Source organism: Adiantum capillus-veneris, chromosome 14, assembly GCF_014529385.1.
Source record: "Adiantum capillus-veneris isolate H3 chromosome 14, ASM1452938v2, whole genome shotgun sequence".
Taxonomy (NCBI): Eukaryota; Viridiplantae; Streptophyta; class Polypodiopsida; order Polypodiales; family Pteridaceae; genus Adiantum; species Adiantum capillus-veneris.
The window spans coordinates 131671010-131695974 of record NC_140944.1 but is presented as its reverse complement, the minus strand read 5'-3'; the positions used below and the strand labels follow the sequence as shown (position 1 = coordinate 131695974).

General features: G+C 44.5%; 1 protein-coding gene and 1 pseudogene across 1 annotated transcript in view; one reads left to right on the top strand and one right to left on the bottom strand.

Annotated features, from left to right (window-relative positions):
• Positions 1 to 399: 399 nt before the first annotated feature.
• LOC147443140 (uncharacterized) lies at positions 400 to 1169 on the bottom strand (annotated as a pseudogene).
• Positions 1170 to 1390: 221 nt separating this feature from the next.
• The window catches only part of LOC147443139 (glycosyltransferase family protein), a 47558-nt gene continuing 23983 nt past the window's right edge, over positions 1391 to 24965 (top strand). Inside the window, exons 1-3 of the mRNA XM_086529058.1 lie at positions 1391 to 1739; positions 1829 to 1894; positions 10549 to 10624. Of these exons, the coding sequence (XP_086385184.1) occupies positions 1664 to 1739; positions 1829 to 1894; positions 10549 to 10624 (218 nt within the window). The 5' untranslated portion in view covers positions 1391 to 1663. The remainder of the gene's footprint in view (positions 1740 to 1828; positions 1895 to 10548; positions 10625 to 24965) is intronic.

The window sequence follows — 24965 nt, the reverse complement described above, 5'->3', positions numbered from 1 at the left end:
TTGTTCTCCACATCATGTGACCACAAAGACCACTCTAGCTGGACTACACTAACGGGGTGAATTGCATCGACCCGTTGTATGGTTGATGCCGAAGCCTCGGATAGCCCTATATATTTCACCTTTCCTTCCTCCACTAGCTTCTTGATTTTCCCCACCTGTAGAGCAGAGCACATAAAAGCTCAATATAAGGAGACTCTACAAAAACTCACACAGAAAAACTTGCGCCAGGAAAATGTGCATACGCCACCAATTTCCTCTCAAGGTCGACAACTTTCATGTCCATGGGAGTGGTGACCTATCCGTGGACTCTCGAGTTCTGATCCCTTTGCTTGTTGAGCTCTGAAAACAATTTTGACACTTCCTTAACCTCGAGGTAGCCCACTGCCTCACCTCTGAACATCAGCAAGCCTTGAGAGCTCCGAACTTGAATGAACCACAACATAGAGATGTTAGGGAAACCTCTCTGTTCAGTACATCAATGATTGTTTCATGCAAGTCCATCCTCCTATCCATGGCCTCAACAAGAAGGATTGGTAGCCATAGAATGACATGGTCGTGCTGGCAGCCTTGGGGTTAAAAGATGTAGTGCATGTCTATGTAGGGGCAACCACTGTAGTGTCGGGGAGAGACTGCATAGAACATCTTGAAAAAATAAGAGAGAGAGAGAGAGAGAGAGAGAGAGAGAGAGAGAGAGAGAGAGAGAGAGAGAGAGTCAGTCGGTCCTGAAGGAGGACGCCATGAACCATTTTGGTGCTGCAGGTGCTGCGCAAGGCACTACCCAGCTATTGCGCGGACGGCCAAGCCCTCTACGCAGGTTGTGTGGCCAAACAGCAGCGCAGGTTGAAATCTGGGCGAGGGGGTCAGGCCGCCCATCCTGGAGCTCGAAATGGGCATGCCATAGAGAGGCAAAAGTGCGTAGGCGGACAGATGTATGTGGTGACAATAGAAAACGAAGGCAGCTACTCTGATTTGTCCAGCTCAGCTAGAGAGATGTCCTGTCTGACAGGGGCCTTAGTAAGAGAACAAGAAAAAGTTAGAGAGAGAGAGAGAGAGAGAGAGAGAGAGAGAGAGAGAGAGGCTAGAGCGCACGCGCCTCAAAAATGCTCCACTACCAAACTATCAAGAGAGTGAATAAAACAAATCCATCATTAGATTTACACACTAGTCATCTAAATGAGTGCTCACTATCTTATTTCAACCAATCAACAGTTTTGATCTATCAAAAATTTTTTAAAAATACATCCGATTTTTTTTCTATTTTAGTTAGCAAAAAGAGAAGGCATTTCTATAGCCTTTGCACTTTGAGCGGGCCAAAATGAGAGAGACAGACAAGTCAGGAAAATCGAAGCCAAAAGTTGCTCTTGCTAGCGCTGAGGGTAATACGCTATAATTTAGCGCGGCGTCTCTCTCCTCCTTTATAGGGAAGCGTCTCCCAATCAGCAACGACCACGGAATCTCCATTCTGCATCGGAAAGGCTCCTCCTTAAATCTGTAGCAGATGTGCGACCCCGTTTGTTTCCTTCCCCCCACTGCTCCCATTCGTAGTGGGGCGACTCAGCTCTTTACAGGCCCTTGATAACACTCGTAACGACTATATTGGCCCCCCTTTTCTCAATGCCAAATGAAGCTTTTAAATCCTCCGCCACTTAAGTAGAAGCACTACATGGCGAGAGTCAGCGTTCTCCTCTTCGTAGTACTGGTCGTGGCGAGCTTTCAGCGCGGCTCTTCTCAATCCAACAGTCCGTAAGCTAAGACCGCTCTTGTTTTTTTTTGTCTTCTAGTCGGGTGTGAAGATAAGCTTCTACTGTTTTGAAACCATGGAGATCAGTTTCATCGACTCCCAGCTTCTGCCGAAACACAGTACAAGGACGATCTCTACAGGCCGATGAAAATGGTAATCATTTTATTTCTTCTCCTCACATTGGATGTCTGACGGCAGAGACATTCAGGGTAATCTTTGATTGAGCTAATCTATGACCTTGAGTGACATGTGGGTGGGCGACGAAGTTAACACCATTTCTTTTGTTCATGGAGAATTACTGATTACAGTGTAGGAAAAGCCAAAGTAGCCTATATAGACAGATCAGAAGTTTGTTTTTCCATTGAAAACCAGAGTAGTAGAGTTAGCCTATAGAGGCAGATTAGATACATCTACATATATACCCTCCACTCCGATGTGCCATTGGGCCACATGAAAAGAAACTTAAAAAAATTCTCTCTTATGTGATGAACCTATGCTTTCAGTGACTTTCACATTTATCACTGACTTTTTGCTATTTCCAAGTAGTGGGTACATGCATTGTAAGTAGGGCATTTTTGCCAGATAACTAACTATATATGTAGACAAAAAGAGACGGTTTGTTGTTTTTCTGTTCTTTTTCACCCTTTTGGGGCAGATTTTGGTTGTAGTGGGTTGATTTGAAGGTTTCCCTTCATTCATTCTATCCTAGCTTTGCCACATGTGACATGCCCAAGTTTTCTCATTCGATGGAGAGGGTTGATGATTCTGATGTGAACTTGGTCCATGATGAAGAAGTACAATGAGATGAAGTTCATGATGGAGCACATGTCCATGAGGAGAGGGGAGAGTGGTCCCAGTTTTGCTTTGGCGTATGTGATCAACCAATCAAGTTATCTACCTCTCCTACCTTTTCTCGAATCGGCAATTGAATGGCGAGAATTATGCCATTTGAAAAGCAACCATGATGGCAGTCTTGGACCCTTACGAGCTTGGAGGTTTTGTCAACAATAACTTTCAAAAGCTAGTGGATCCGACGGGAGTGAAGCTATGGGAGTGTGTCAATGCTCGAATTCGATTATTTATCATTCTTATTACTACACCATCGATCATTAGTCACATCCGATTGATGAAGGGCGCGAAGAAGATTTGCGATCTGCTTTCATCTGTAGATGATCGAGTTTCTTCGATGAAGTGGATTGCTTTGGAGATGCAGTTGCGGACCCTGGATGCAAAGGAATCATCCATGAGGGATCATATCAACAAGATGCAGGAACTCCAATAGGAGATACTTCATATGGTGAAAATGATTAGTTTAGAGGACATGGACATCCAACTTTTGGTCTAGCTGCCTTGTCGGTACACCAATTTCTATTCTTTGTTGATTACGAGTGGCAGGTTGAATAGTATTTCTTGGGACGAGATTGTTTCAATAATGTTGGACCGTATTGAGTGGTTCAATGTGGGGAAGAAGTCATGCTCCGAAACCTTGGCCAGTCCTTTCAGCAACCACCACCGCAAGAAGTAGAAGGGTAAGAAGAAAAGCAACAACACTCCGAAGAAGAGCGACATTGAAAAGGATGCTTTGAAAGTAGATCGGCATTGCAATTATTGTGGGAAAAAAGGCCATTCTTTGCAGAAGTGTCCAAAGTGAGTTGGCGATGCTTCGACTTCTATGGTGGTGGTATAGTCACTAGCCTTTTGTTAATTTGAAGATGTGCCTTTAGAAAATTCTCCAAGGACATCAAAGATTGGGACGGCTTTTGCGGTCGGAGATAGGATTCTTGATAGTGGTGCTTCATGGCACATGACACCTTCCAAAGATCTGTTAGCCAACATGCGGCGGCATTGTGGTTCTATTCTGATTGGTGACAAATCAGAGATTCGTGACAAATCAGAGATTCGTGTTCACAGAGAGGGTACCATGGAGTTGATTCTAGATGGTAGAGAGGTTATGCATACCTCCAAGGTTCTTTATGCTCCAAAGCTGCGTTTTCATCTTATGTCTGTGCATAAGGTGTGCAAGTTAGGATCTTCATAGAGGATGTAACGGGGTTGCGCACCATGTGCCAATGGAAAAGAATAGACTGAACAACTTTAAGCACTTCAAATAACAACTAAATTGAAAGAGATGCACGATACGAAACGTGGAGTGGCGGAGTTCCACCCCGAGAGAGCATTGGCCCCAAACCTTGGCTTTCGGTATTTCTTTATATTGCTTGAACAAGGTACAATGCCAGTACTCCATTCTTTGCACCTCCAAGTGGGAGCGTGCTAGAGAATGAGCCCTTAGCTCATATTTAAAGGCTATTGGTCTATGAAAAGCAGTTACATGAAAAGCTTCAAACTCAAAAGCATCTGGCGCAAAAGCAACAAGCGCGTTTTGTGGACATCAATACGGCTGCAACGTCAGCATTGGCAGTGCGTTTTACGAGAATCCGTACAGTTTTCGCGTCAGCATTGTCAACACGAAATCTGGGACTTCTGTACAGTCCTGCCGCGTCAGCATGTCATCAGAATTTCTGGGCAGTCCATACAGAATGCCAGGTCATTAGCTGATTTCGCTAAGCGTTGCAGACCTTTATGAAGTTCAAGTATCACATGATCCACACATCAGAGTGGGCCGGCGAAGAGTGCCTTCCAGGATTCCGGATGCTGCTGCTGATCTCCCTCGACGCCATACAGTTCGGTACCAGTACCTCACTTTGAAAAGGCGGGGATGCCACGTGATACATCCAACCCTATGTGTCCGTGGACAAGCGACAGCATGACCAACATTCAGTCAGTCAAGTCAGTCTAGAATAGGAAGTGATTTGGCACTTTTGTGAGTCTGTTTGCAGACCGTGCATGTCCAGACACTTAGATTAGATGCATATCCTCCGGTTCGGCACAACATGATCATCAGCATTACCATCAGAATCCATCAGGAGCACTTTCGAGTGCATAAAACCTATTTTCTCTATGTTTGACATTTTTTACTTATTATTTTTAAGTGACTTTTGTTGTGAACTAAATAGGGAAATTTTACTAATGAAATATATAAGGGAACCAGAGCTAGCACTTTCTGGCAGAAGAGAGGCAGGGCACAGGCAAGGAATTGCAGCAGGCATCTACCTCTCTCTCTCAAGGAGGGCCAAGCCAAAAACCCTGGCGTTTTCTCTCATGAGCTAAGCCAATGTTTTCAGCACTTAGACTCAGCGTTTTTCAGCCCATGACCTTGGTGATCTTCAACAGCCTCATACGGCGCTTTTGCAACATCTGCACCAGCGTTTTTGACCCAGCCAGGCTAGCGTTTTTACAGCCCTGGAGATCAGCGTTTACAGCCATACAGATCAGCGTTTTCAGCCCCCTGTAGATCAGCGTTTCCAGCCTTTCGGATCAGGGTTTCTCGGCAGTAAAACCAGCAGCAAGGCAGCGTTTTACTTCAGCAGTACGACAGTAGTAAAACCAGCGTTTTGTCATCGTCGTCCGCACCGTTGACATTGACATAGCCTCATTTAGTACTCACAACATCAATACCTTGTATCAGATTGTGCAATCAATAGTAGACCACTCTCGCCATCGAGAGTGGGGCCCTTGGAGGAGGGTTTGACAACTTTCTGGTGTTGTATTCTTCTCTCTCTATCTCTCAGTCTCAACACCTTCATTCACAGTGTGCATCCACTTTGTTTGTGTCCATTGCACTCTCTCACTAAAGGAACGGAAGGCTCTCCCTTCCGTAAGTAAAAGAAACCCTTGAGCACAGTTCGAAGCACTCATCTTCAACAAAGTTCAACATTCACTTCCGCTGCACCTTACAAAAAGAAGGGATAAAGGGAATTAGTTGGTAGATCATAACATTCCTCAGACACAGGATAAGATTGAGACTATTCCCGATTGGCCAGATTTGAAGAAAGTTCATGAAGTTGGAAGCTTCTTCGGCTTGTGTTCTTACTACCGGCGGTTCATTCTAAAGTTTGCAAAGGTAGCTTCCTATTTGCACATTCTGACACAGAAAGGAGTCCCTTTCTCGTGGGGACCCACAGAGGTGACTGCCTTTCAAACACTAAGGAGAAATTGAGTACTGATCCAATATTGACTTTGTTAGATTTGCAAAAGTCATTTGAAGTATATTGTGATGCTTGTGGTCGTAGTCTGGGAGCAGGCCTTAATGCAAGAAGGCCATGTGATTGCCTATGAAAGCTCGATTTTTTCAAGGCCAGAATTGATAGCACAGATTTATGAGAAAGAGCTTTTGGCAGTGATCCATGCTCTTACTCAGTGGCGACATTACCTACTCGGAGCCGATTTTACGGTCTTCATGGATCATCAGAGTTTACGCTACTTCTTGTCACATAAGCAGCTTTCGGAAAAGTAGACGTGGTGGGCTAACATCTTGTCACAGTTTCACTTCCAGATTGTCCATGTTCAAGGATAGAAGAACTTGGTGGTAGATGCTTTGTCCCGGAAGCCGTTATAACGTCTTGGCTATTTCCGCGATTCATCATAGAAGCTTCGAGGACATGGTTGATCAGTACGCCACAGATCCATATTTTTTGGATGTACTCACTCGAATACAGAATGGGGAGATAGTAGTAGGATATTCCATACGGGATGGCTACTTGATGAAGAAAACGATGTTGTGCGTTACACAGCCGTTGAGGGAAAAGGTTTTGACTGAGTGCCATTGTCTACCTTTTACGGGTCACCGCGGCATCGACACCACCTTGAAAGGTGTGGAGCGTTACTTCTTTTGGCCGAGGCTCAAGAAGGATGTGGAGGACTTTGTACGTAGTTGCTTGGTATGCCATAAGGTCAAGTTTGACAGGCATAAAGCACAGGGATTGTTACAGCCTTTACCCATTCCTATCCGCCCTTGGGAAAGTATTGTTATGGATTTCATTTTTGATCTCCCGAAGACACAAAGTGGGCATGATGGCATTTGGACTGTCATCGACAGATTTAGCAAGCAAGCTCATTTCATTCCAGTGAAGAAAACAATCAAGCCGGATCATTTAGCGAGACTGTTCATTGCTCAGATTTTCAGATTACATGGCATGCCTGAGACAATAGTCTCTGACAGAGATCCCCGATTCAGGAGTTTGTTTTGGAAGGCTATGTGGGAGAACATTGGCACTTTGTTGTAGTTCTCGTCATCATTCCACCCGCAGACAGATGGCAATCTGATATTGCAAATTCAGTCATACTGGTTTTATTGAAGTCTTACAACTCAATGGAAATTTTTTTTGCCCTTGGTGGAATTTGCCTACAATAACACGATCCACTCTTCGACGGGGAAGGCGCCATTTGAGATCATTGAAGGTGCTCCAAAGGTTCCATCCTTAGCACGAAAGATAAGATTTTTTGAAGCTGACCAGTACACGAGGGACTTGGACACTACATTTGCCAAGGTCCGGGAGGCTTTAGCGAACTCTCAGGAACGACACAAGAAGGCGGCAAATCGACACGTTCGCAATTTGAAATTAAAGGATTGGGTGCTCTTAACGTTTTGAGAAGACACGCTTAAGAAAGAAAAAGGGAAAGGAGCAGCTTGTACTATGGCCTTTCTAGATAAAAGAAAAGATAAATGATGTCTCCTTTAGATTGAAGCTGTCCGATACTTGGAACGCTTTTCATGTGAGTCTATTGAAGCCTTTTAAAGGCGATGTGCCCGATGATGGGGAGCTAGATGAGCAACCCGAATTGGAGGAAAGCGAGGAGATACTCTTTTCAGAACAGATATTGGCACACAAGGATTAATGATTAAAGGTAAAGTGATTAGGCGGTTCTTGGTTAAGTTCAAGAACTATCCTGCATTAGATGTGAAGTGGATGGAGGAGGAGGACTTAGTAGATACTCCTTAGAGTTTGGAACTTTACCTTGAAGCATACGGTTTAGCAAAGTCTACTCCGATAGAATCCCGATTTCAGTATGGGTGAATCTAGTGCAGCGGGTTTGCACAAGAGGGGAGTCACTCCGCTCCCTTGTCAACGGATTACCCCGATTTTGAATAGAGTCACTGATGTCTCCCTGTCTCCCTTTGGGTTTTAGGGATACTTATGGGCTGATAGTATTCTGTTGTATGACTATGAACTGGGATTCCCAAAAATAAAAATGATTGATTTGTACTTGACTTGTTTGAGTGCAGGAACTGAAAGACGAAATGATTGCAACATTTCGGTCTCATAAATCTCTATAGACATGATTGCAATAAGGAATAGTTAATCGGGGCCCGGGCATCTCTGAGGTCCCGAATGGATCTAGATGCGATTACTAATTATGTTGCCGATTCATCATGGTCTGAGATTTGGAATGAATTTGTATGTGATATTTGTCATGTGATGTCTTGTGATATCCGATGATGTGACTGTTGATCTGTACAAGTGCTAGATGTGTCGTGTCTAGTGCGCCGGTACTAACAGTCAGTGTCTATTAAGACACTTAAGACAGTTTATGGCCTCTGTCTGTTTTGCAAGCGTAATCGAGGGCGATTACAATTCTTTCAAGAGGAGGGTATATCACAAATTGGTGACGTGGCAGTGCTCCAGGATACACACAACCTCGTTTACGTGGCAGTTGCAGAAAATGCGCCGCAAATCCTGCTGCAGAACGCGTTGACATGTTGACGTGGAAGGCTGTACGAACAACAGTACAGACGCTCTACTTTTTGCGATGACAGGCTGTACGGATTTTTGAAAATTACGATGGCCAGCTTTTGGGCATTATGCTTTAAATTTGAGAAGCTTTTGAGTTTAATATTTTTGGGGCATCCCTTGTAAGAATAAATTAGTCCTTTGTGAACTCATCACTAAGAGCGTCTGGACGCAGAGTCTGAGTGTGAGTTCATGTGGACTCCGTTGTACTTTGCACACAGATTAATATAAAAAGAAATACTGAAAGGGGCGCCAGTCTTTGGGGCCAATACCTCTTGGCACGGAACTACGCCGGGCCGTGTCGACTTTATTGTGAATTGTGAATAAGTTTGAAGTGAATCTTTGTTGTGTCGCGGTATAATCTTGACTTGGGGTGTCCAAGTTTAGAACTGGTGTAGCTTGTCCACATGCACATATGTTTAGATGTGCACGTGACATTCCCTCCTTTTTAAAGTGAGGTACTGGTACCGAGCTACATGGCTTCCTTGTAGTCTGCCAACAACTCTGGGTAATCTTTGAAAAAGTCTTCATCTACCCACACGGCTTCGTGGGTTCCTCGATCTTTGAACTTCAAAAAATATTGTGACACTTGTTTCTTTGAACCATGATGAAACCGATGTAACAAGACTTGCTCCGGTTTCATGACTTCGTCTTCATCTATGATGTCTGGTTCCTCTTCTTCAGAAATGTCCTTTGGAGGTGTACCCTGAAACACTTTCAACCAAGAAACATGGAAAACGTTGTGCATTGACCATGAGTTAGGCAACTGCAATTTCATAGAAACCTCATTTATCTTTTTAATGACAGGAAATGGACCATACATTCTGAAAGACAACTTAGGACACTTCCTCCCTACTTGCTTAAGAAGTTGCTTCATGATTCTCAAATAGACCCTATAGCCTTTTGGATACCGATGTATATGTATATGATGCCTCGATTGTCAGAGAGCTCCATTGTATCAACTCACCCTTTGTATTCCCTTTGTACCAGCTTTCACCCCACCCCTACCCACTATTTTCTTTTCAGTTCTTTGTACTTTTTGTACCCAAACTTGGTATTAGATTCACCACATGTAACAATTTGGTCTCATAGGTCATTTTGGCCTTTTGAAGATGTTAATATTACATTTCATTTCATCTCTCTCTCTCTCTCTCTCTCTCTCTCTCTCTCTCTCTCTCTCAGGTAGTGCCACCATTGGCAAGTTATTGACGACCTTGTTAATGCTCATTCTCAATTATGATTTAGCTACAAAAGTTCAGTGTTTCTTGGTTGAAACACTTTCAACCAAGAAACATGGAAAACGTTGTGCATTGACCATGAGTTAGGCAACTGCAATTTCATAGAAACCCATTTATCTTTTTAATGACAGGAAATGGACCATACATTCTGAAAGACAACTCAGGACACTTCCTCCCTACTTGCTTAAGAAGTTGCTTCGTGATTCTCAAATAGACCCTATAGCATTTTGGATACCGATGTATATGTATATGATGCCTCGACTGTCAGAGAGCTGCCTTGTATCAACTCACCCTTTGTATTCCCTTTGTACCAGCTTTCACCCCTACCCACTATTTTCTTTTCAGTTCTTTGTACTTTTTGTACCCAAACTTGGTATTAGATTCACCACATGTAACAATTTGGTCTCATAGGTCATTTTGGCCTTTTGAAGACGTTAATATTACATTTCATTTCATCTCTCTCTCTCTCTCAGGTAGTGCCACCATTGGCAAGTTAGTGACGACCTTGTTAATGCTCATTCTCAATTATGATTTAGCTACAAAAGTTCAGTTTACAATTTCCAAGACTTACCATCTTATGCATATTGACAAGCTCAAGTTCACTAAATAGTCATATTTCAGTTCATCATACTAGAACATCCACAGCTCCCATTGAAGTACAGCGCATCTTTTACTTTTTACGCATTTGGAGAACTCTAGTACTTTTATCTGGAACATCTGTACTGTGTTGGCTGTGGACTCGTCACACTGTCTTAACAAACTGAGCTGTTTAGATCTTTAGTTCTTGCCGTCTAAGTACTGTTTGTGTCAGTCCTGTAACTTCTGTCAGTGTATTTTGTGGCACATTCTTGTGTATGTCTTCTGCCAGCAAACGCACGCCAGCCTTTCTCTCAGTGTGCCTTTCCAGTTGTGTGCTCATTTCAAGGCAATTCTTTTGCAGGTTACGTTTGTCGTGTTCAGGACAGTGATTTTGAAAGTGGCTGCTGCCCTAAGATTCAGGAGCCATATCAGTGCTAGTAAGTTCAATGATCTTGATAGTCAATCAATTGATTTCTCAAGCATGTTTTGCAGGTATCTGAAGAGAGATTTTTATGTTGTAATACAAGAGTAGTTAAGCATGCTTGTAGACTGTAGTTTGCATGCATAAAAGGTCTTGTGCAAGCGTCAATTGTGTCAGAATAGGCAGTGGAATATGCAATGTAGACATGACTGGCCTCCGATGTGGTGGACACCTTGACTCCAATCTGATTCGACTGTATAGATCCTTTGTCACTAGAGAGAACACATATACAAGGCAAGTGTGGAGAAGAGAGATCACTGAGGTAGAAAGAGAGAGGACATGAGAGAGAGAGAGAGAGAGAGAGAGAGAGAGAGAGAGAGAGAGAGAGAGAGAGAGAGAGAGAGTGTTCTAGGGAAGGCTCTCCATGCTGATAACAAACTGCATATACAAGTGACCAAGGGTGGTCTGGCCTAGATTTGACAAGCTCTTAATGGATAGACCCATGGTACACACAACTGCTATTGCTAGTGCAATCTGCTCTTGCGCATGAGACCACTGACTTGGCCTCCACATGGGTACTAACTCTAACATGCTTTGAGAGCATAAATTTGGTGCATCTCCACTTGGCAAGAGACTGATCTAGATCTCGGATGAGGAACTCCCCACTGCATGATTACAAAGCCTATCTATGGCTGCCTCGAGGAGGGAACTGCCCTGTAGAGAGGTATGCTCCTGCTGCCCTTTGAAAATGCTGGGGTAGATCTGGAAAAATGCTAGAAAGCTGGGCCAAAAACTCTAGAGGAAGATGCCTCCTGCCTGCTTGTCACTGGGCCGATCTGCACCTGTAGGGCTGCCCCATGAGGGCACCCCCTTGCTAGGCTCTATTGTGCATGCCTCTAAGAGGTAGGCCCCCCCTCACTTTGGCCGCTCTTAGCCACAAAAAAGTCCTCATTTCCTATCTCCTGTCCTTGGGAGATATCGGGACCGATTGGATGAATCTAGAGAGATGCCATAACTCTTAACACCCCCTCCCCTCTCAGCTCGTGGAAAGGAAGACGGCCCAGGGATCTGGAGTGAGCAATCTACAACTGCAAGTTGAGGGTTTCGTGGACAAGGATATCTGCAATAGAACTCCGAGGTCGAACAATACATTGCCGTTATACCATCCAATCACTACCTACCCATGAAAGACGTCCAGGAAGTGATGCTGTTCGTTGGAAGTAAACCTGTTACATCCTCAGACATCAGTATGGATGCCTGAGCTATGCCCGGCCAAGTGTGAATATGGCCCTATGGTTAGGGTGGTTAAGGATTCCTATGAATAGGACCTTAGGCTCATTTGTGAGCTATCTCATGTGATCACCACACTTGGACTCTAGGTCCTTGGCAGCTCTACTTGCACACCTAGATCGGTGTGGGATTGGTAGTATGGGACACCAGTCCTTGTCCCAACCATAGAGCCAATATGTGCTCACCTCTGAGCCTAGTAGCATGTAGCTAGCAGACGAGCCTCTACCAACCTGATGTCTGCTCTCTAGCTTGTCTATGCGTGAATATGGCTTGTGTCATGGTGGGAAACAACATTGATAGTCTATTCAAAAGCACTCTACAAGCCGAGCTACTGCGGTTTTGGAGCTGACCTTTGAACCTATGCAGATTCCTTCGCTAGGCACAACTCTTTACTTCATGTTGCTGGTGCTTTACTTGGGTACATTTTCTATAGCACAAGTCAAAGGCCTTTGATTGTTTCAAAAAAATGGTGTGCTCTTGTGGAGAAGGAGAGCAATGAAGTGTTGAACACAATTCAATCGAACAATAGTGGGGAGCCTACCTCCAAAGCATTCATTCAATTTTGTGCGGACCATGGCATCAAGCAAGAGCTTGCGATGACCTTCTTGTCGGAGTCTCGATCCCAAATGGACATTGCATTCTCTGTGAAAATCACCTCCATGCCTAGCTTGCATACTTCGTACACATACATAAAATGAAAACCCAACTTCGGAGCATAAAGTACCTTGGAGGTATGCATGCCCCGTCTTCCATCTAGAGTCTCCAAATGAACAAAGGTTGGTGACTGCATCGCCGCCGCTGTAGATGTCGAAGCATCTCCAACTCGATTTGGACACTTCCGCCAATAATGGCCTTTTTGTCCACAATGATTGCAATGCCGATTCGCCTTCAATGCTTCCTTTTCAGCATCACTCTTCTTTAATTGTTGTTGCTTTTCTTCTTACCATTCTACTTGGTGCTGGAAGAACCGGTCAAGGCTTTGGAGCCCGGCTTCTTTCGCGTATTGAACCGCTCCTCTGGTCCAACACCATTGGAACAATCTCGTCCCAAGAAATAGTATTCAACCCTCCACTCGTAATTAGTGAAGAATAGAAATTGGTATAGCGAGGAGGTAATTGGGCCAAAAGCTGGATGGCCACGTGCTCTGAATTGATAAGCTTTCCCATATGAAGTATCTCTTGCTAAAGCTCATGCATCTTGTTGATGTCATTCCTCATTGGTGAGTGGTTCACATCCAGGATCCTCAACTGCACCTCTTAAGGCTATCCGCTTCATTGGAGAGACTTGATTATGTAGAGAAGAAAGCCCATCCCAAGTCAACTTCACATCCTTCATCAATCAGATGTGACTGATAACAAATGGTGTACTATTGAGGATAATGAAAGACCGGTTTCGAGCATTGACACGCTCCTATGACTTGGCTCGTACAGGATCCTTTGGCTTTTGAAAGTTGCTTGAAACAAAGCCTCCAAGCTCATAAAAGTCGAAGACCGTCGTCATGGTTGCTTTCCAGATGGCATTATAGCCGCCATTCAACTGCCGACGATTTTAGGAAAGGTAGGAAGGGTAGGTATCTTGATTGGTTGATCACCTACACTGGAGTAGAATTGGGACCAATCTTCCCACTACTCGTTGACGGGTGGTTCTCCACCACTGGGTGCTACCTCAAGTTGTACTTCTTCTTCATGGACAAAGTGGCTATCCAAATCATCACTCCTCTCTCCCTTGTGAGATAATTTGGGCATGTGACGAGGCTAGGTCGAGGGAAACCTTCAAATGTGCCCACTACAATCGAAATCAGCCCCAAATGAGTGAAAAACGCAGAAAAAACAGGGAACTATCTCTTTTCATTGCGAAAGTTCAGCACCAAAAGCTTGCACAGATCACCAATCCGACTCAAGAGCATACTGTGGCTCTGATACCATGTCAAAGGTGCATCGGAAAGGGTGAATCGGGTGGCGATCTCGTCTACAACAAAGTTCCTCTCACGATATTGGGCAGCCAATGGAGCTTGGATTTCTCGCGACAGATCTCCTCGAAATAGACTCCTATTGCGTACCGCCCACCAAACGAGCACGGGAACAAACTGCAAGTGTTGTACTTGCAAGTAGGGACTCCGCGCGCGCACGCGCACACACAGAAAAAGAGAGAGAGAGAGAGAGAGAGAGAGAGAGAGAGAGAGAGAGAGAGAGAGAGAGAGAGAGAGAGAGAGAGAGAGAGAGAGAGAGAGAGAGAGAGAGAGAGAGAGAGAGAGAGAGAGAGATAACATCCACACAGAGAAACGCTAGAGAGAGAGTATAGCTCAAACACTGATTGCTCTGCACTAAACACATGCCAAAAAGTAAAAGGGGGCATGCTTATTTAGGCAAATCCAAGATTTGCCCTTTTGAGCTTGGAAATCCGATGGCTAAATAATGTGTAAGAACTGTTAAATAATGTGTAAAACTCACTAAAGTGACTTGTGACATATATTTGGTAGCACCATTGCAGAATACTCCAGACATTGACCCCGAGAAACCCTAGGAACAGGGGTCCCGCTTCATGCCAGCCTACCAATGGGCAACATCGTGGAATGCACCGTAGAGAAAAGGTACGTCTCCCTTAGACATGGCCGGGCACAGCCACGAAACAACCCCTACTCCCTAATCTGCTCTTGGGAGATACTGGAACCACCATCGTGGACAGGAATCTGAACTCTAACAAGGGTCTCGTATATAGGGATTCAATGCTAGGTCGAGCAGTCTCCAGGAAAAACCCACGACTTGCAATTAAAAACCTAGCTTGTCACTTATTAATATGTAAATGAAATTTCAATAAGAGTGCTTGGTATGCAATTATTACCTAGGCTTGGTACTAATGGTTCTATATGGGAACTCCCCATTGCCTACTTCTAGTAGACACTGGTTGTGCTCATGTGCAATCAGAGGGCATGCAACTACTCTAGAGTGCCTGGACATACACGTCCTGCGTATAGATTGACAAGGGTGCCAAAACACTTCCTAAGCTGTCCTAAACCCTAGAAGTAGGAGCTACAGCTTGTCCACATGCACGTAGGGTTAGATGTGCATGTGAGAGCAGGCTGCCCCTGAGAGGGTATTGTTGTTCTTATGATAAGAATGGTGATCTCTAGAGGCACTTATATAGGCAATGATTGCTAGGTTGGGCAAGGCTTTAAAAACCCCACCCAATGATTAATAAGTTTAAAAATCCATTTATAAGAGATGCTTCACATGCTAAACTACCTAGGCCTGGTACTAATGCTTTTGTATGGGAACACTCCCCAGTGCTAATGTTACAAGCTTGGACGCTCCAAGCGAGAAATCAACAGCAACACACGAACAGAAATTGCAAAATCACTAAACTTGGAGAGAGAGAGAGAGAGAGAGAGAGAGAGAGAGAGAGAGAGAGAGAGAGAGAGAGAGAGAGAGAGAGAGAGAGAGAGAGAGAGAGAGAGAGAGAGAGAGTGTTGATATGGCACGACGGGGTTCCGAGCCAAGATGCATTGGCCCCAAATATTGGCGCCCCTTATGCCTGGACATTGCATGGCAAGTGTGAAACAACGTTGGCCGAGAGTTGGCACTGAAATCCGACTAGTAGAAAAGTGGCTAGGCCCCTCGACAGGACTTTATAAGTTGGTGGGTACTAGGAATTAAACCAAATGGGGCAAACTGGACACATGGCAGTAGGAGAGAAACTTGCAAGCCAACACACACTCCAGAAGGCCTCATCCTAGCTAGGGGCGCCCAAATATTTGAGGAGGGGAGGCTGAGTTTCAGTTTCTTTGAGTGGATTTTCAGGATGGAAGCTTTAATGGAAAGCTTGCCTTCTTCCATGGTCTCATGTAACACGATGATCTTCTCTCATGCATCTCTCTCTCCCCTTTGTATATATGGTAATGCCCCACTAGTTGGACTAGTCAAGTGACCATGTACAGTTCTGTGGGTTTTATGTGCGTTTGCCAAAGCAAGAGCCTTCCGAACAGGAACTGGATTAGCTAATTGCTAATCCCCCACAAGTATGCACAATTCCATCGTGAGAAATTGTGAAAACGTTTTCTCGCATGAAAACTCATCCGAATCACAAGGGAATTGTCTGATTGTGTGTGGGAGCTCCTGAGACACAAACGTGTTTGCTCCGCTCAAAACGATCCAAAACAGAAAATTACAGCCTGCTGTGTTTAGTTGCACGTTTAGGTTTCACAGCTAAACTGCAAAATAACACCAATAGAGCCTCAGGGAAGCCTTGGAAGTTGGGGTGCTTATATAGGGCATTGGGCACGTGACAATGATCAAAACAGGAAATTACAGCCTGCTGGAATTGACGTGCAGCTCACTGGAAAGCTTCTAAAATTCAAGGCAAACCGTCTTAGATAGTGTACTTTTGAGCTACAGGGGTTTGGCACGTTATGTTGCCAAAATTTTTCCTCGAGAAGTGAGCCTTGGTTTGTTTTGGGCGAAGACACAAAGTACAGGTACTTGGAATTTCATGATGGTTGATAGGAAAGAAGAGGGCTCCTCTTCACAAGAGAGAGAGGCTATTCCCACAATGTTTGAGGTCGATGAAAGTTCATGGCCACCACTGTCTGTATCTTTTAGTGATGTGAATGGGCCACTAGCTCAAGGGATAATGATTGGGCAACTAGATGAGGACGTGTCACAAACTGTTGACGTGTCAAGCCACTGAAGAATGGAGCCAACTTGCAAATCCCGGTCGAGGGGCCTAAACCCTAAGAAGAGCAAGCAACAACAAAAGAAGAAGTCCTACCAACTTATGGGACCCCGTCCGATGGGGCCCAAGAGGCATAAAGGAATTAAAAAGCAGGACCCACACACACACACACCAAGAATTACGCAAAAGCTGATGACGTGGCAATTGTACAACGCTCCGGATTTTCCGTTGTCATGATGACTTGGCACTGTACGGATTTCCGTGTTTTGCGCTGATTGTTGACGTGGCAGTTGTACGGAATTCCGTGATTTACGTTGGTTGCTTTTTGGCATTGCTTTTGGACCAGATGCTTTTGAGTTTGAAGGCTTTTCATGTAAAACTGCTTTTGGGGCCTAGGGCCTTTAAATATGAGGCCATGGGCTCATTGTCTGGCATGCTTCCTGGAGAAGGTGCAGAGTCTCGAGTACTGGCTTGTACTATGTTGATGCAGTATAAAGAAATATCGAAAGGGGTGCCAAGGTTTGGTGTCAATATTCTCTGGAGTGGAATTCCGCCACTCCGTGTCGCGTGTCGTCTCTCTCTCTCTCTCTCTCAGTTCAGTTGTTATTGAAGTGCTAAAAGTCTGTTCAGTCTGTTCTTTTCTATTGGCACGTGGTGCCCGTCTTGTGACAATGGTATCAGAGCATCAGTCGTGTGCTTTTCTGAAAGCATACCGGTCCTACCAAAGAGCAGACAAAGCAAACTAGAGACTAATGGAATTGTACTTTAAGTATCTTCGACTCCCGACTCCCGACCCGGACTTATTAGCCACTCCCATCCTTACTTCATCGCGCATCAGGCACGCTCCCGTCTTCATGGCTCATGTCTTACAGGGCATAAGCCATAAAAGATTACTTGCAAGAGAAGGATCCAAGATTTGTTTCGAGTCACTGGTTTTCTCAAAAGCAGTGCCATGCAGATGTTGATGTCTATAGCTACCAAGCTGCACACTTCAAGGACTTGGCAAGCTTTTAAGAAATTTTTTTGCTCGAAGTCATATGGTTTCCGACATCTTCCTTCGGAGTGCAACTTCTGGCAGAGTGGGGTATTCAGAAATGCTTGCCATGGAAACTCTTGCAGATTATATCTTGAAATTTCTCGACATCTCTCAGTAGATGTCTCCTCTCGAGCTGATAACCTTGGAGGTCTAATGTGATTGCTATGTGTTTGGATTACCATTGCCGCTAGAGGAACACTGTCTGTCCAAGAGCTGATGGACCATGTTGTGGTTGTCTACGACCTTATGGAAGGAACCTAACCCTAAATTTTGATGCGTGAGTCCTGACCCAAGAATAGCTGGTATAGATCCTGTTCTAGGCGAGCCAAAAATGCCCTCTTCTTCCGCCACACTAGGCGTCGAAAGTCAATCTGTGACTGTCTGTGAGTGACGTCCCCCAAAAGCACCTCCCTCTGAAGTCTAGCTATAGTGTCCCGGCATTCCTCATCATACCAACTGTTCTGGGGCATGCTCCCCGAACGGCGTCTCTGCTCAGGCTGGGTATGTGGGTATGCCTCTGCTGTGCTGCATCATGTAGTGTCTGTGTAAATACAGTAGTAAGCTCCTCCAGAGGTCGCCCTGGCTCCTCTGTGCATAGGTGTCTGTAGATCCCATCTATGTATGCAGAGTCTGTCTCTCGCGTGAAGGTGTAGCGAGTAGGGGTTGCTGTCCGTAGCTTGTGTGCTACACTAAACTGAAAAGAGATGGTCATTGACACGAGCATGATCCACTGTCACACCAACAGGTCTGGGTCCAACCGTGAGATTGTGGATACTAGAGATGAGGCTCGGCTGTGCCATGACATAATCCACTGTGCTAGCTCCATGTCTGTGTGGAAAGCATGTAAAACCCCCCGCAGCGGGAAGTCTCTGTAGGCCATTCAAGATGGCCAATCCATGTGCAGTCCCCATGTCTATCAAGTGTCGTCCATACTCAGTGTGTTCTCCATCTTGTGATAGTCTGGATAGGCCCGTCTCTGCAACATCCAGCTCTCTCTGCATCTCCTCTGAAGTATCATAAAATACTGTCTGATGATGGGCAGTCCTAGCATTGAAATCTCCTAGAATGATGATGTCACAATCTCTAGAGAACTCCCATAAGTCATCATCCAAAATAGAAAAGGGAGACTGTCCTCTAGGTGGTGCATAAACTGACGTACTCGGGGGAAAGTAGCAAATAGCAATGTAAAGATATCTGTCTGTCTCTGCTCTCAATCTCACCCACATGTACCTAGCTTGCTCATCCCTGCGGGCTATATGTATCAATGGTTGCAACTCCTTGTTGCTAATTGGACTATTTTCTTATTTCTAATGACTAATCTTTTTTTTATGATATTTTATTATGTGCACTAAGAACTGTTAAAAAGATTGTAGCTACAGGAACTGCCATCAGGAACGGACAACTTTGATGTGTCATTTGATGGGTGACGGTAAACATCGCGAAGGAGTTTCCGTACGTTCGGTGGAAAGGGCCGGGTTACGAGTGCCCCTGATGCGTCACATGATGGGTGACGGGTGCATCAGTAAGGGGGCATCCCGTAGGCTAAGGAGGAAATCCGAACTGAGTAAGAAAATACGCGTAAGAACGCAAGCACAAGAATAAAGATGGGTTCAATGAAGCTTTTTACGAAAAGCAGGAACAATCGCGGGAAGGCAGACGCTTTCCCGCGAGGAATCTATGTTTGCATTGCATTCGTGCATGTGGTTGCATCCAGGGACGCCTGGGAAGTGTTGTGAAATGCATTGGTTTTAACTTATAAGGTTTTATTGAGTTTTTGGGCAGGTTCAAACCAATTTTAAAATATGCCGGCCGCCCACTTAATAAGTGGGCAGCCACTTAGAAGATAAAGCAACAAAACCAGCCAGCGAATTCTCTCTCCCTATTTCGGGTAGAACAACGCAAAAAAAAAAAAAAAAAAAAAAACTGTTGCGATCTCAACGCGAGCAATTATTCGTGCCGTGGCCAGGGAGCTATAAAAGCACCACATGCCCTCACTCACGGGGGGTACCAACGTCAGCAATAGAAGACTCTGCCGCAAGAGATCGCGAGACTACGAAGCACGGAAGTCGCTTTTTCCCGCGCAAGAGCGACAGTATTTTAATTTTCAGATTTTCAAGTGCTCGTGTACGCTCCCGTTTTGTGACAGTGGTATCAGAGCTCGGACTCCTCTCTTTCTCTGCAAAGAAGGACGATTCTGGGAAGAACGGGAAGAACCATGTCGAGCCAAGGGAGAAGCGTTGAAGAGGAGCTTCAACAAGTGCAAGCTCAACTTGCGGAGTTGCAACAAATCTTACTGTTGCCAGACGTCCAAAAGCTTTTGGGCTGAATGAAGAAAACAAATGGAACTGATGCAGCCAAGCATCCAAACAACTCTGTTGGCGTGAGTCCACAGGAGGCAAGAGAAGAAGAACGTGTCGAGGTGCACAAAGGATCTTCGGATCGGAATGAACGGCCTACTTCAAGGAAAGGCCAGGAAAAAGCACTCTCTTTGCTAGACGAGAGCAAGGACATCTCTATCTCATCTCCATCTTACTCTCCTGAGTATACTTCTACTTCTCGATCATCTCGTCAGAAAGGAGGAAGCCGCTACTGTTACTACTCTTCATCAACCTAAAGATAAGCCTCGATTCAAGAAGCATGGTCGCAAGTCTCAACATCGCATGAGAGTCTTCAAATCGGGCGACAAGGACATCAAGTTCGAAACTTACAATGGACGGAGAGACATCTCCAAAGCACTGTCCTTCATCAGACAGTTTGAAGTCCTCCATGTAGAGACGATGATCATTCTAAGAAGCCAAAGGGGACTGGCAAGCGAACTAAGTATCTTTCTCCTACTCAACTTCAAACTTTCAGAGAGGAAGGAAGATGCTTCTACTGTGGCGAGAAAGGACATATGAAACCGGATTGCCCGCTATAGCAACAACGGCAAGAACAAGCCTCTACGAGGCAAGAGAAAGCAAGGAAGGAACCCGCACCCCCAAGCTTGAACTCAATTCCAGATGTTCAAGGAAACACTCCTGATGATCTCCCTCCGGTACGCCAGGAAGATCACCGCATAGATCTCATACCGGGTAGCTCGCCTCCCAATCAACCCCCTTATCGGGTGAGTCTTGCTCAGCAAGAGGAAATTTTGAAGCAAGCCAACGAGCTTCTAGAGAAAGGGTTAGTACGGCCAAGTGCTTCACCCTACTGCTCTCCAGTTCTACTGGTGCAGAAGAAAGATGGCATGTTTCGAATGTGCATAGACTATAGGTCTTTAAACAAGATCACAATCAAGAATCGCTTTCCGATCCCTCGGATTGATGATATACTTGATAAGTTGCAGGGTGCAAGTGTCTTTAGTCGCATAGACTTAAAGAGTGGGTATCATCAGATACGGATCGCCCCTGAGGATGTCCATAAGACTGCTTTCCGCACAACCTTTGGACTATATGAATTTTTGGTAATGCCTTTCGGCTTGACCAATGGTCCTGCGACATTCAATCGCATGATGGACCGCATTTTCAGCCTGTATCGAGCTTTTACGGGAGTATTCTTTGACGACATACTCATCTTCTCTAAGTCAGAAGAGGAACACCGGAAGCACTTAGACTTAGTGTTTCAAGAATTGCGAAAGCATGAGTTGCATGTGAATGCAAAGAAGAGCGAGTTCTTTCTCTCAGAGATACACTATCTCGGCCATATAGTCTCTCACAATCAAGTGAGTATGGATCCTGCCAAGATCCGAGTGGTAGAAGATTGGCCTATTCCCACTACGGTACATGATGTACGTAGCTTTCTGGGATTATGTTCATATTATCGAAGGTTTGTCCGAGGTTTGCTCATGTAGCAGGACCACTTCATGATTTGACAAAGAAGAAGATTCCTTTCAGATGGGGATCGAGACAACAAGGAGCTTTTGATCGGCTCAAGTACTTGCTAAGCCATGGACCTATTTTGATAGTGCTTGACTTAAGGAAACCACTCGAGGTTTACTGCGATGCTTCGGGCGATTGCATAGGAGTAGTGTTAAACCAAGAAGGCCATGCAGTGGCATACGAAAGCAGACGTCTTAAGGATGTAGAGTTGCATGCATCAATCTACGAAAAGGAACTCTCGGCTGTGATTCACGCCTTATCCAACTGGAAGCACTATCTTCTAGGAGCGGATTTTGTGATCAAGACTGATCACCAGAGTTTGCGGTATTTTCCTACGCAAAGGAAACTATCTGAGAAGCAGATGAGGTGGGCAAACTTTTTGTCTATGTTTCACTTCCAGATCCTTCACACGGCTGGGAGTAAGAATGTGGTCGTAGATGCATTGTCTAGGCGGCCAAGGGTGAACGCTATCACTTCGGTGTATCACCAAGAATTAGAAGCACTACCGGATTTGTATCCGAATGATCCAGACTTCTCCACCATTTGGGAAAAGCTACATCGTGGAGAGAATGAGTTTCCCTATTCCATTCGGGACGATTATCTCTACCACCATCAGGCCATATGTGTGGTGGAACCATTAAGAAAGAAGATCATGGATGAAGCACACGCTTCGCCTTATGCGGGTCATCGGGGTATTCTCCCTACGACCTTAGCAATGGAAAGATATTTCTTTTGGCCTAGCCTTAAAGCAGACATTGATAAGTATGTCAGGGAATGTTTGGTTTGCCAAAAAGTGAAGTATGATCGGCATAAGACGCCTGGGTTGCTACAACCTTTGCCTGTGCCTAATGAACCTTGGGAAAGTATTGCCATGGACTTCATCATGGACCTCCCTAGAACTCAGACTGGAAATGACGCGATCTGGACCATTGTGGACAGGTTTAGCAAGCAAGCACACTTTATACCAGTCAAGAAAACGATAAAAGCAGATCATATGGCTAGGGTCTTTCTGGCACAGATCTTTAAGCATCATGGAATGCCTAAGTCTATTGTGAGTGATCGAGATCCTCGCATGACAGGAAATTTTTGGCGTGCCTTGATGGATAATCTTGGTACAAAGCTGAATTTTTCATCTGCCTACCATCCTCAAACGGACGGGCAAAGTGAGATAGCCAATTCCACAGTATTGGATATGTTAAAAGCTTATGTGTCAGACCGGCAATCTGACTGGGAGAAATATTTGCCTCTTGTCGAGTATGCGTATAACAATACCATACACTCATCGACAGGGAAAGCACCTTTTGAGATTCTATATGGTAAGCCTTTGCTTCCACCCATCCTTTTAACTAAGGATAAGATCTTTGCAATAGATGAATTTGTCCGGGACTTGGACACAGCCTACGGGCAAGTTAGGAGAGCTATTCTACGCTCTCAGGAAAAGCATAAGAAAGCTGCAGACAAGCACAGAAGGAATCTAGACTTAACAGTCGGACAGTTAGTCTTACTCAAGTTTGAGAAGGCAAGACTTAAGAAACAAGCGTCTCATAAGGGGAAGGTGGTAAAACTTTCTACCCGTTATTATGGGCCGTTTAAGATCACTGAGCGAGTAAATGATGTCACGTTCCGATTAGCGCTACTGCCTAATTGGAAGATCCATAATGCTTTCCATGTCAGTTTACTCCGGCCGTATGTGGGACCGCCTCCAAGCCAGCCTAGTGCTGAGGAACCTCCTGAGGTTGAGGAAACGAAAGAAATACTCCCAACCGGAGCAGATAGTAAGTCATCAGGAGCGGTCTCTCAAATCCGGAAAGATAACACGGAAGTATTTGGTTAAGTTTAAGAACTATTCGAATCTAGATGCTCAGTGGATGACGCAGGAGGAATTAGCAGCTTATCCCGAGATACTGGAGGTATATGTCCAAGCACTACAATTGAGGTCAACTGTTTAGAAGCCAGAGGGATGTTGCTAATTGGACTATTTTCTTATTTCTAATGACTAATTTTTTTTTTACTCCAACCGGAGCAGATAGTAAGTCATCAGGAGCGGTCTCTCAAATCCGGAAAGATAACACGGAAGTATTTGGTTAAGTTTAAGAACTATTCGAATCTAGATGCTCAGTGGATGACGCAGGAGGAATTAGCAGCTTATCCCGAGATACTGGAGGTATATGTCCAAGCACTACAGTTGAGGTCAACTGTTTAGAAGCCAGAGGGATGTTGCTAATTGGACTATTTTCTTATTTCTAATGACTAATCTTTTTTTAATGATATTTTATTATGTGCACTACGAACTGTTAAAAAGATTGTAGCTACAGGAACTGCCATCAGGAACGGACAACTTTGATGTGTCATTTGATGGGTGACGGTAAACATCGCAAAGGAGTTTCCGTACGTTCGGTGGAAAGGGCCGGGTTACGAGTGCCCCTGATGCGTCACATGATGGGTGACGAAAAGCAGGAACAATCGCGGGAAGGTAGACGCTTTCCCGCAAGGAATCTATGTTTGCAATGCATTCGTGCATGTGGTTGCATCCGGGGACGCCTGGGAAGTGCTGTGAAATGCATTGGTTTTAACTTATAAGGTTTTATTGAGTTTTTGGGCAGGTTCAGACCAATTTTAAAATATGCCGGCCGCCCACTTAATAAGTGGACAGCCACTTAGAAGATAAAGCCACGTAGTAGGTGTGATTCCTGTTTTAAAGTTTTTGAACTCTTCAAGAAGCCTTAAGGAGAAATCTTCTCCTTTATGTCTCCAAACTTTTGACTTTACAACGCTATACACGAAGCTAAATTTGGAGGATCTTAAATTTAGAGTCAAGTCTCTTATTTCAAAAGTTTTTGCGTTCAAGCTTGAGAAGGATAGGTACAAGGCAGTGCTAGTAGAAAAGTCAGCCTTGAACTTTGACTTCTTATGGCTGAAAAATAAGAATGTAGATGTAGACAAAGGAAGAAAGAGATTCACCATGATTGTAGATGACATTGACATCATATCTTGGTTAGATTTTCTTTTGGACAATTTATATATAACCATCGGCGACTCTCTTTTCAAGCAAACAATTGGTATCCCTATGGGAACCAATTGTGCTGTTTTTCTTGCTAATTTCTATCTTTTTACTTATGAGTTTGATTTTATGGAGCGTCTTGTCCTTGCTAACACTTGCCCAATATTTTTGCACAAGTTATGCAATGTAAGACGCTTTGTAGATGATCTTTTTGTCGCTGACGTTCCTTCTTTTCAAGATTTTATGTACTTGAATTCGAGTTCTGTAGGCGGAGGGATTTATCCCAAGGAGTTTTGTGAACTTAACTGTACCACAAACAGTGATTGTTGTGCCTTTTTAGACCTTAAGATTTTTCAGACTCTCTTGGGATTAGAAGTAAATATCTATGATAAGCGCCTTGAACCAGAATATGCCAATCTAAAAATCATCCGCATGCCTCACATTTCTTCGAACATTTCTCTTTTAGCTAAGTACGGTGTCATTTGCTCTCAACTATTTAGATTTT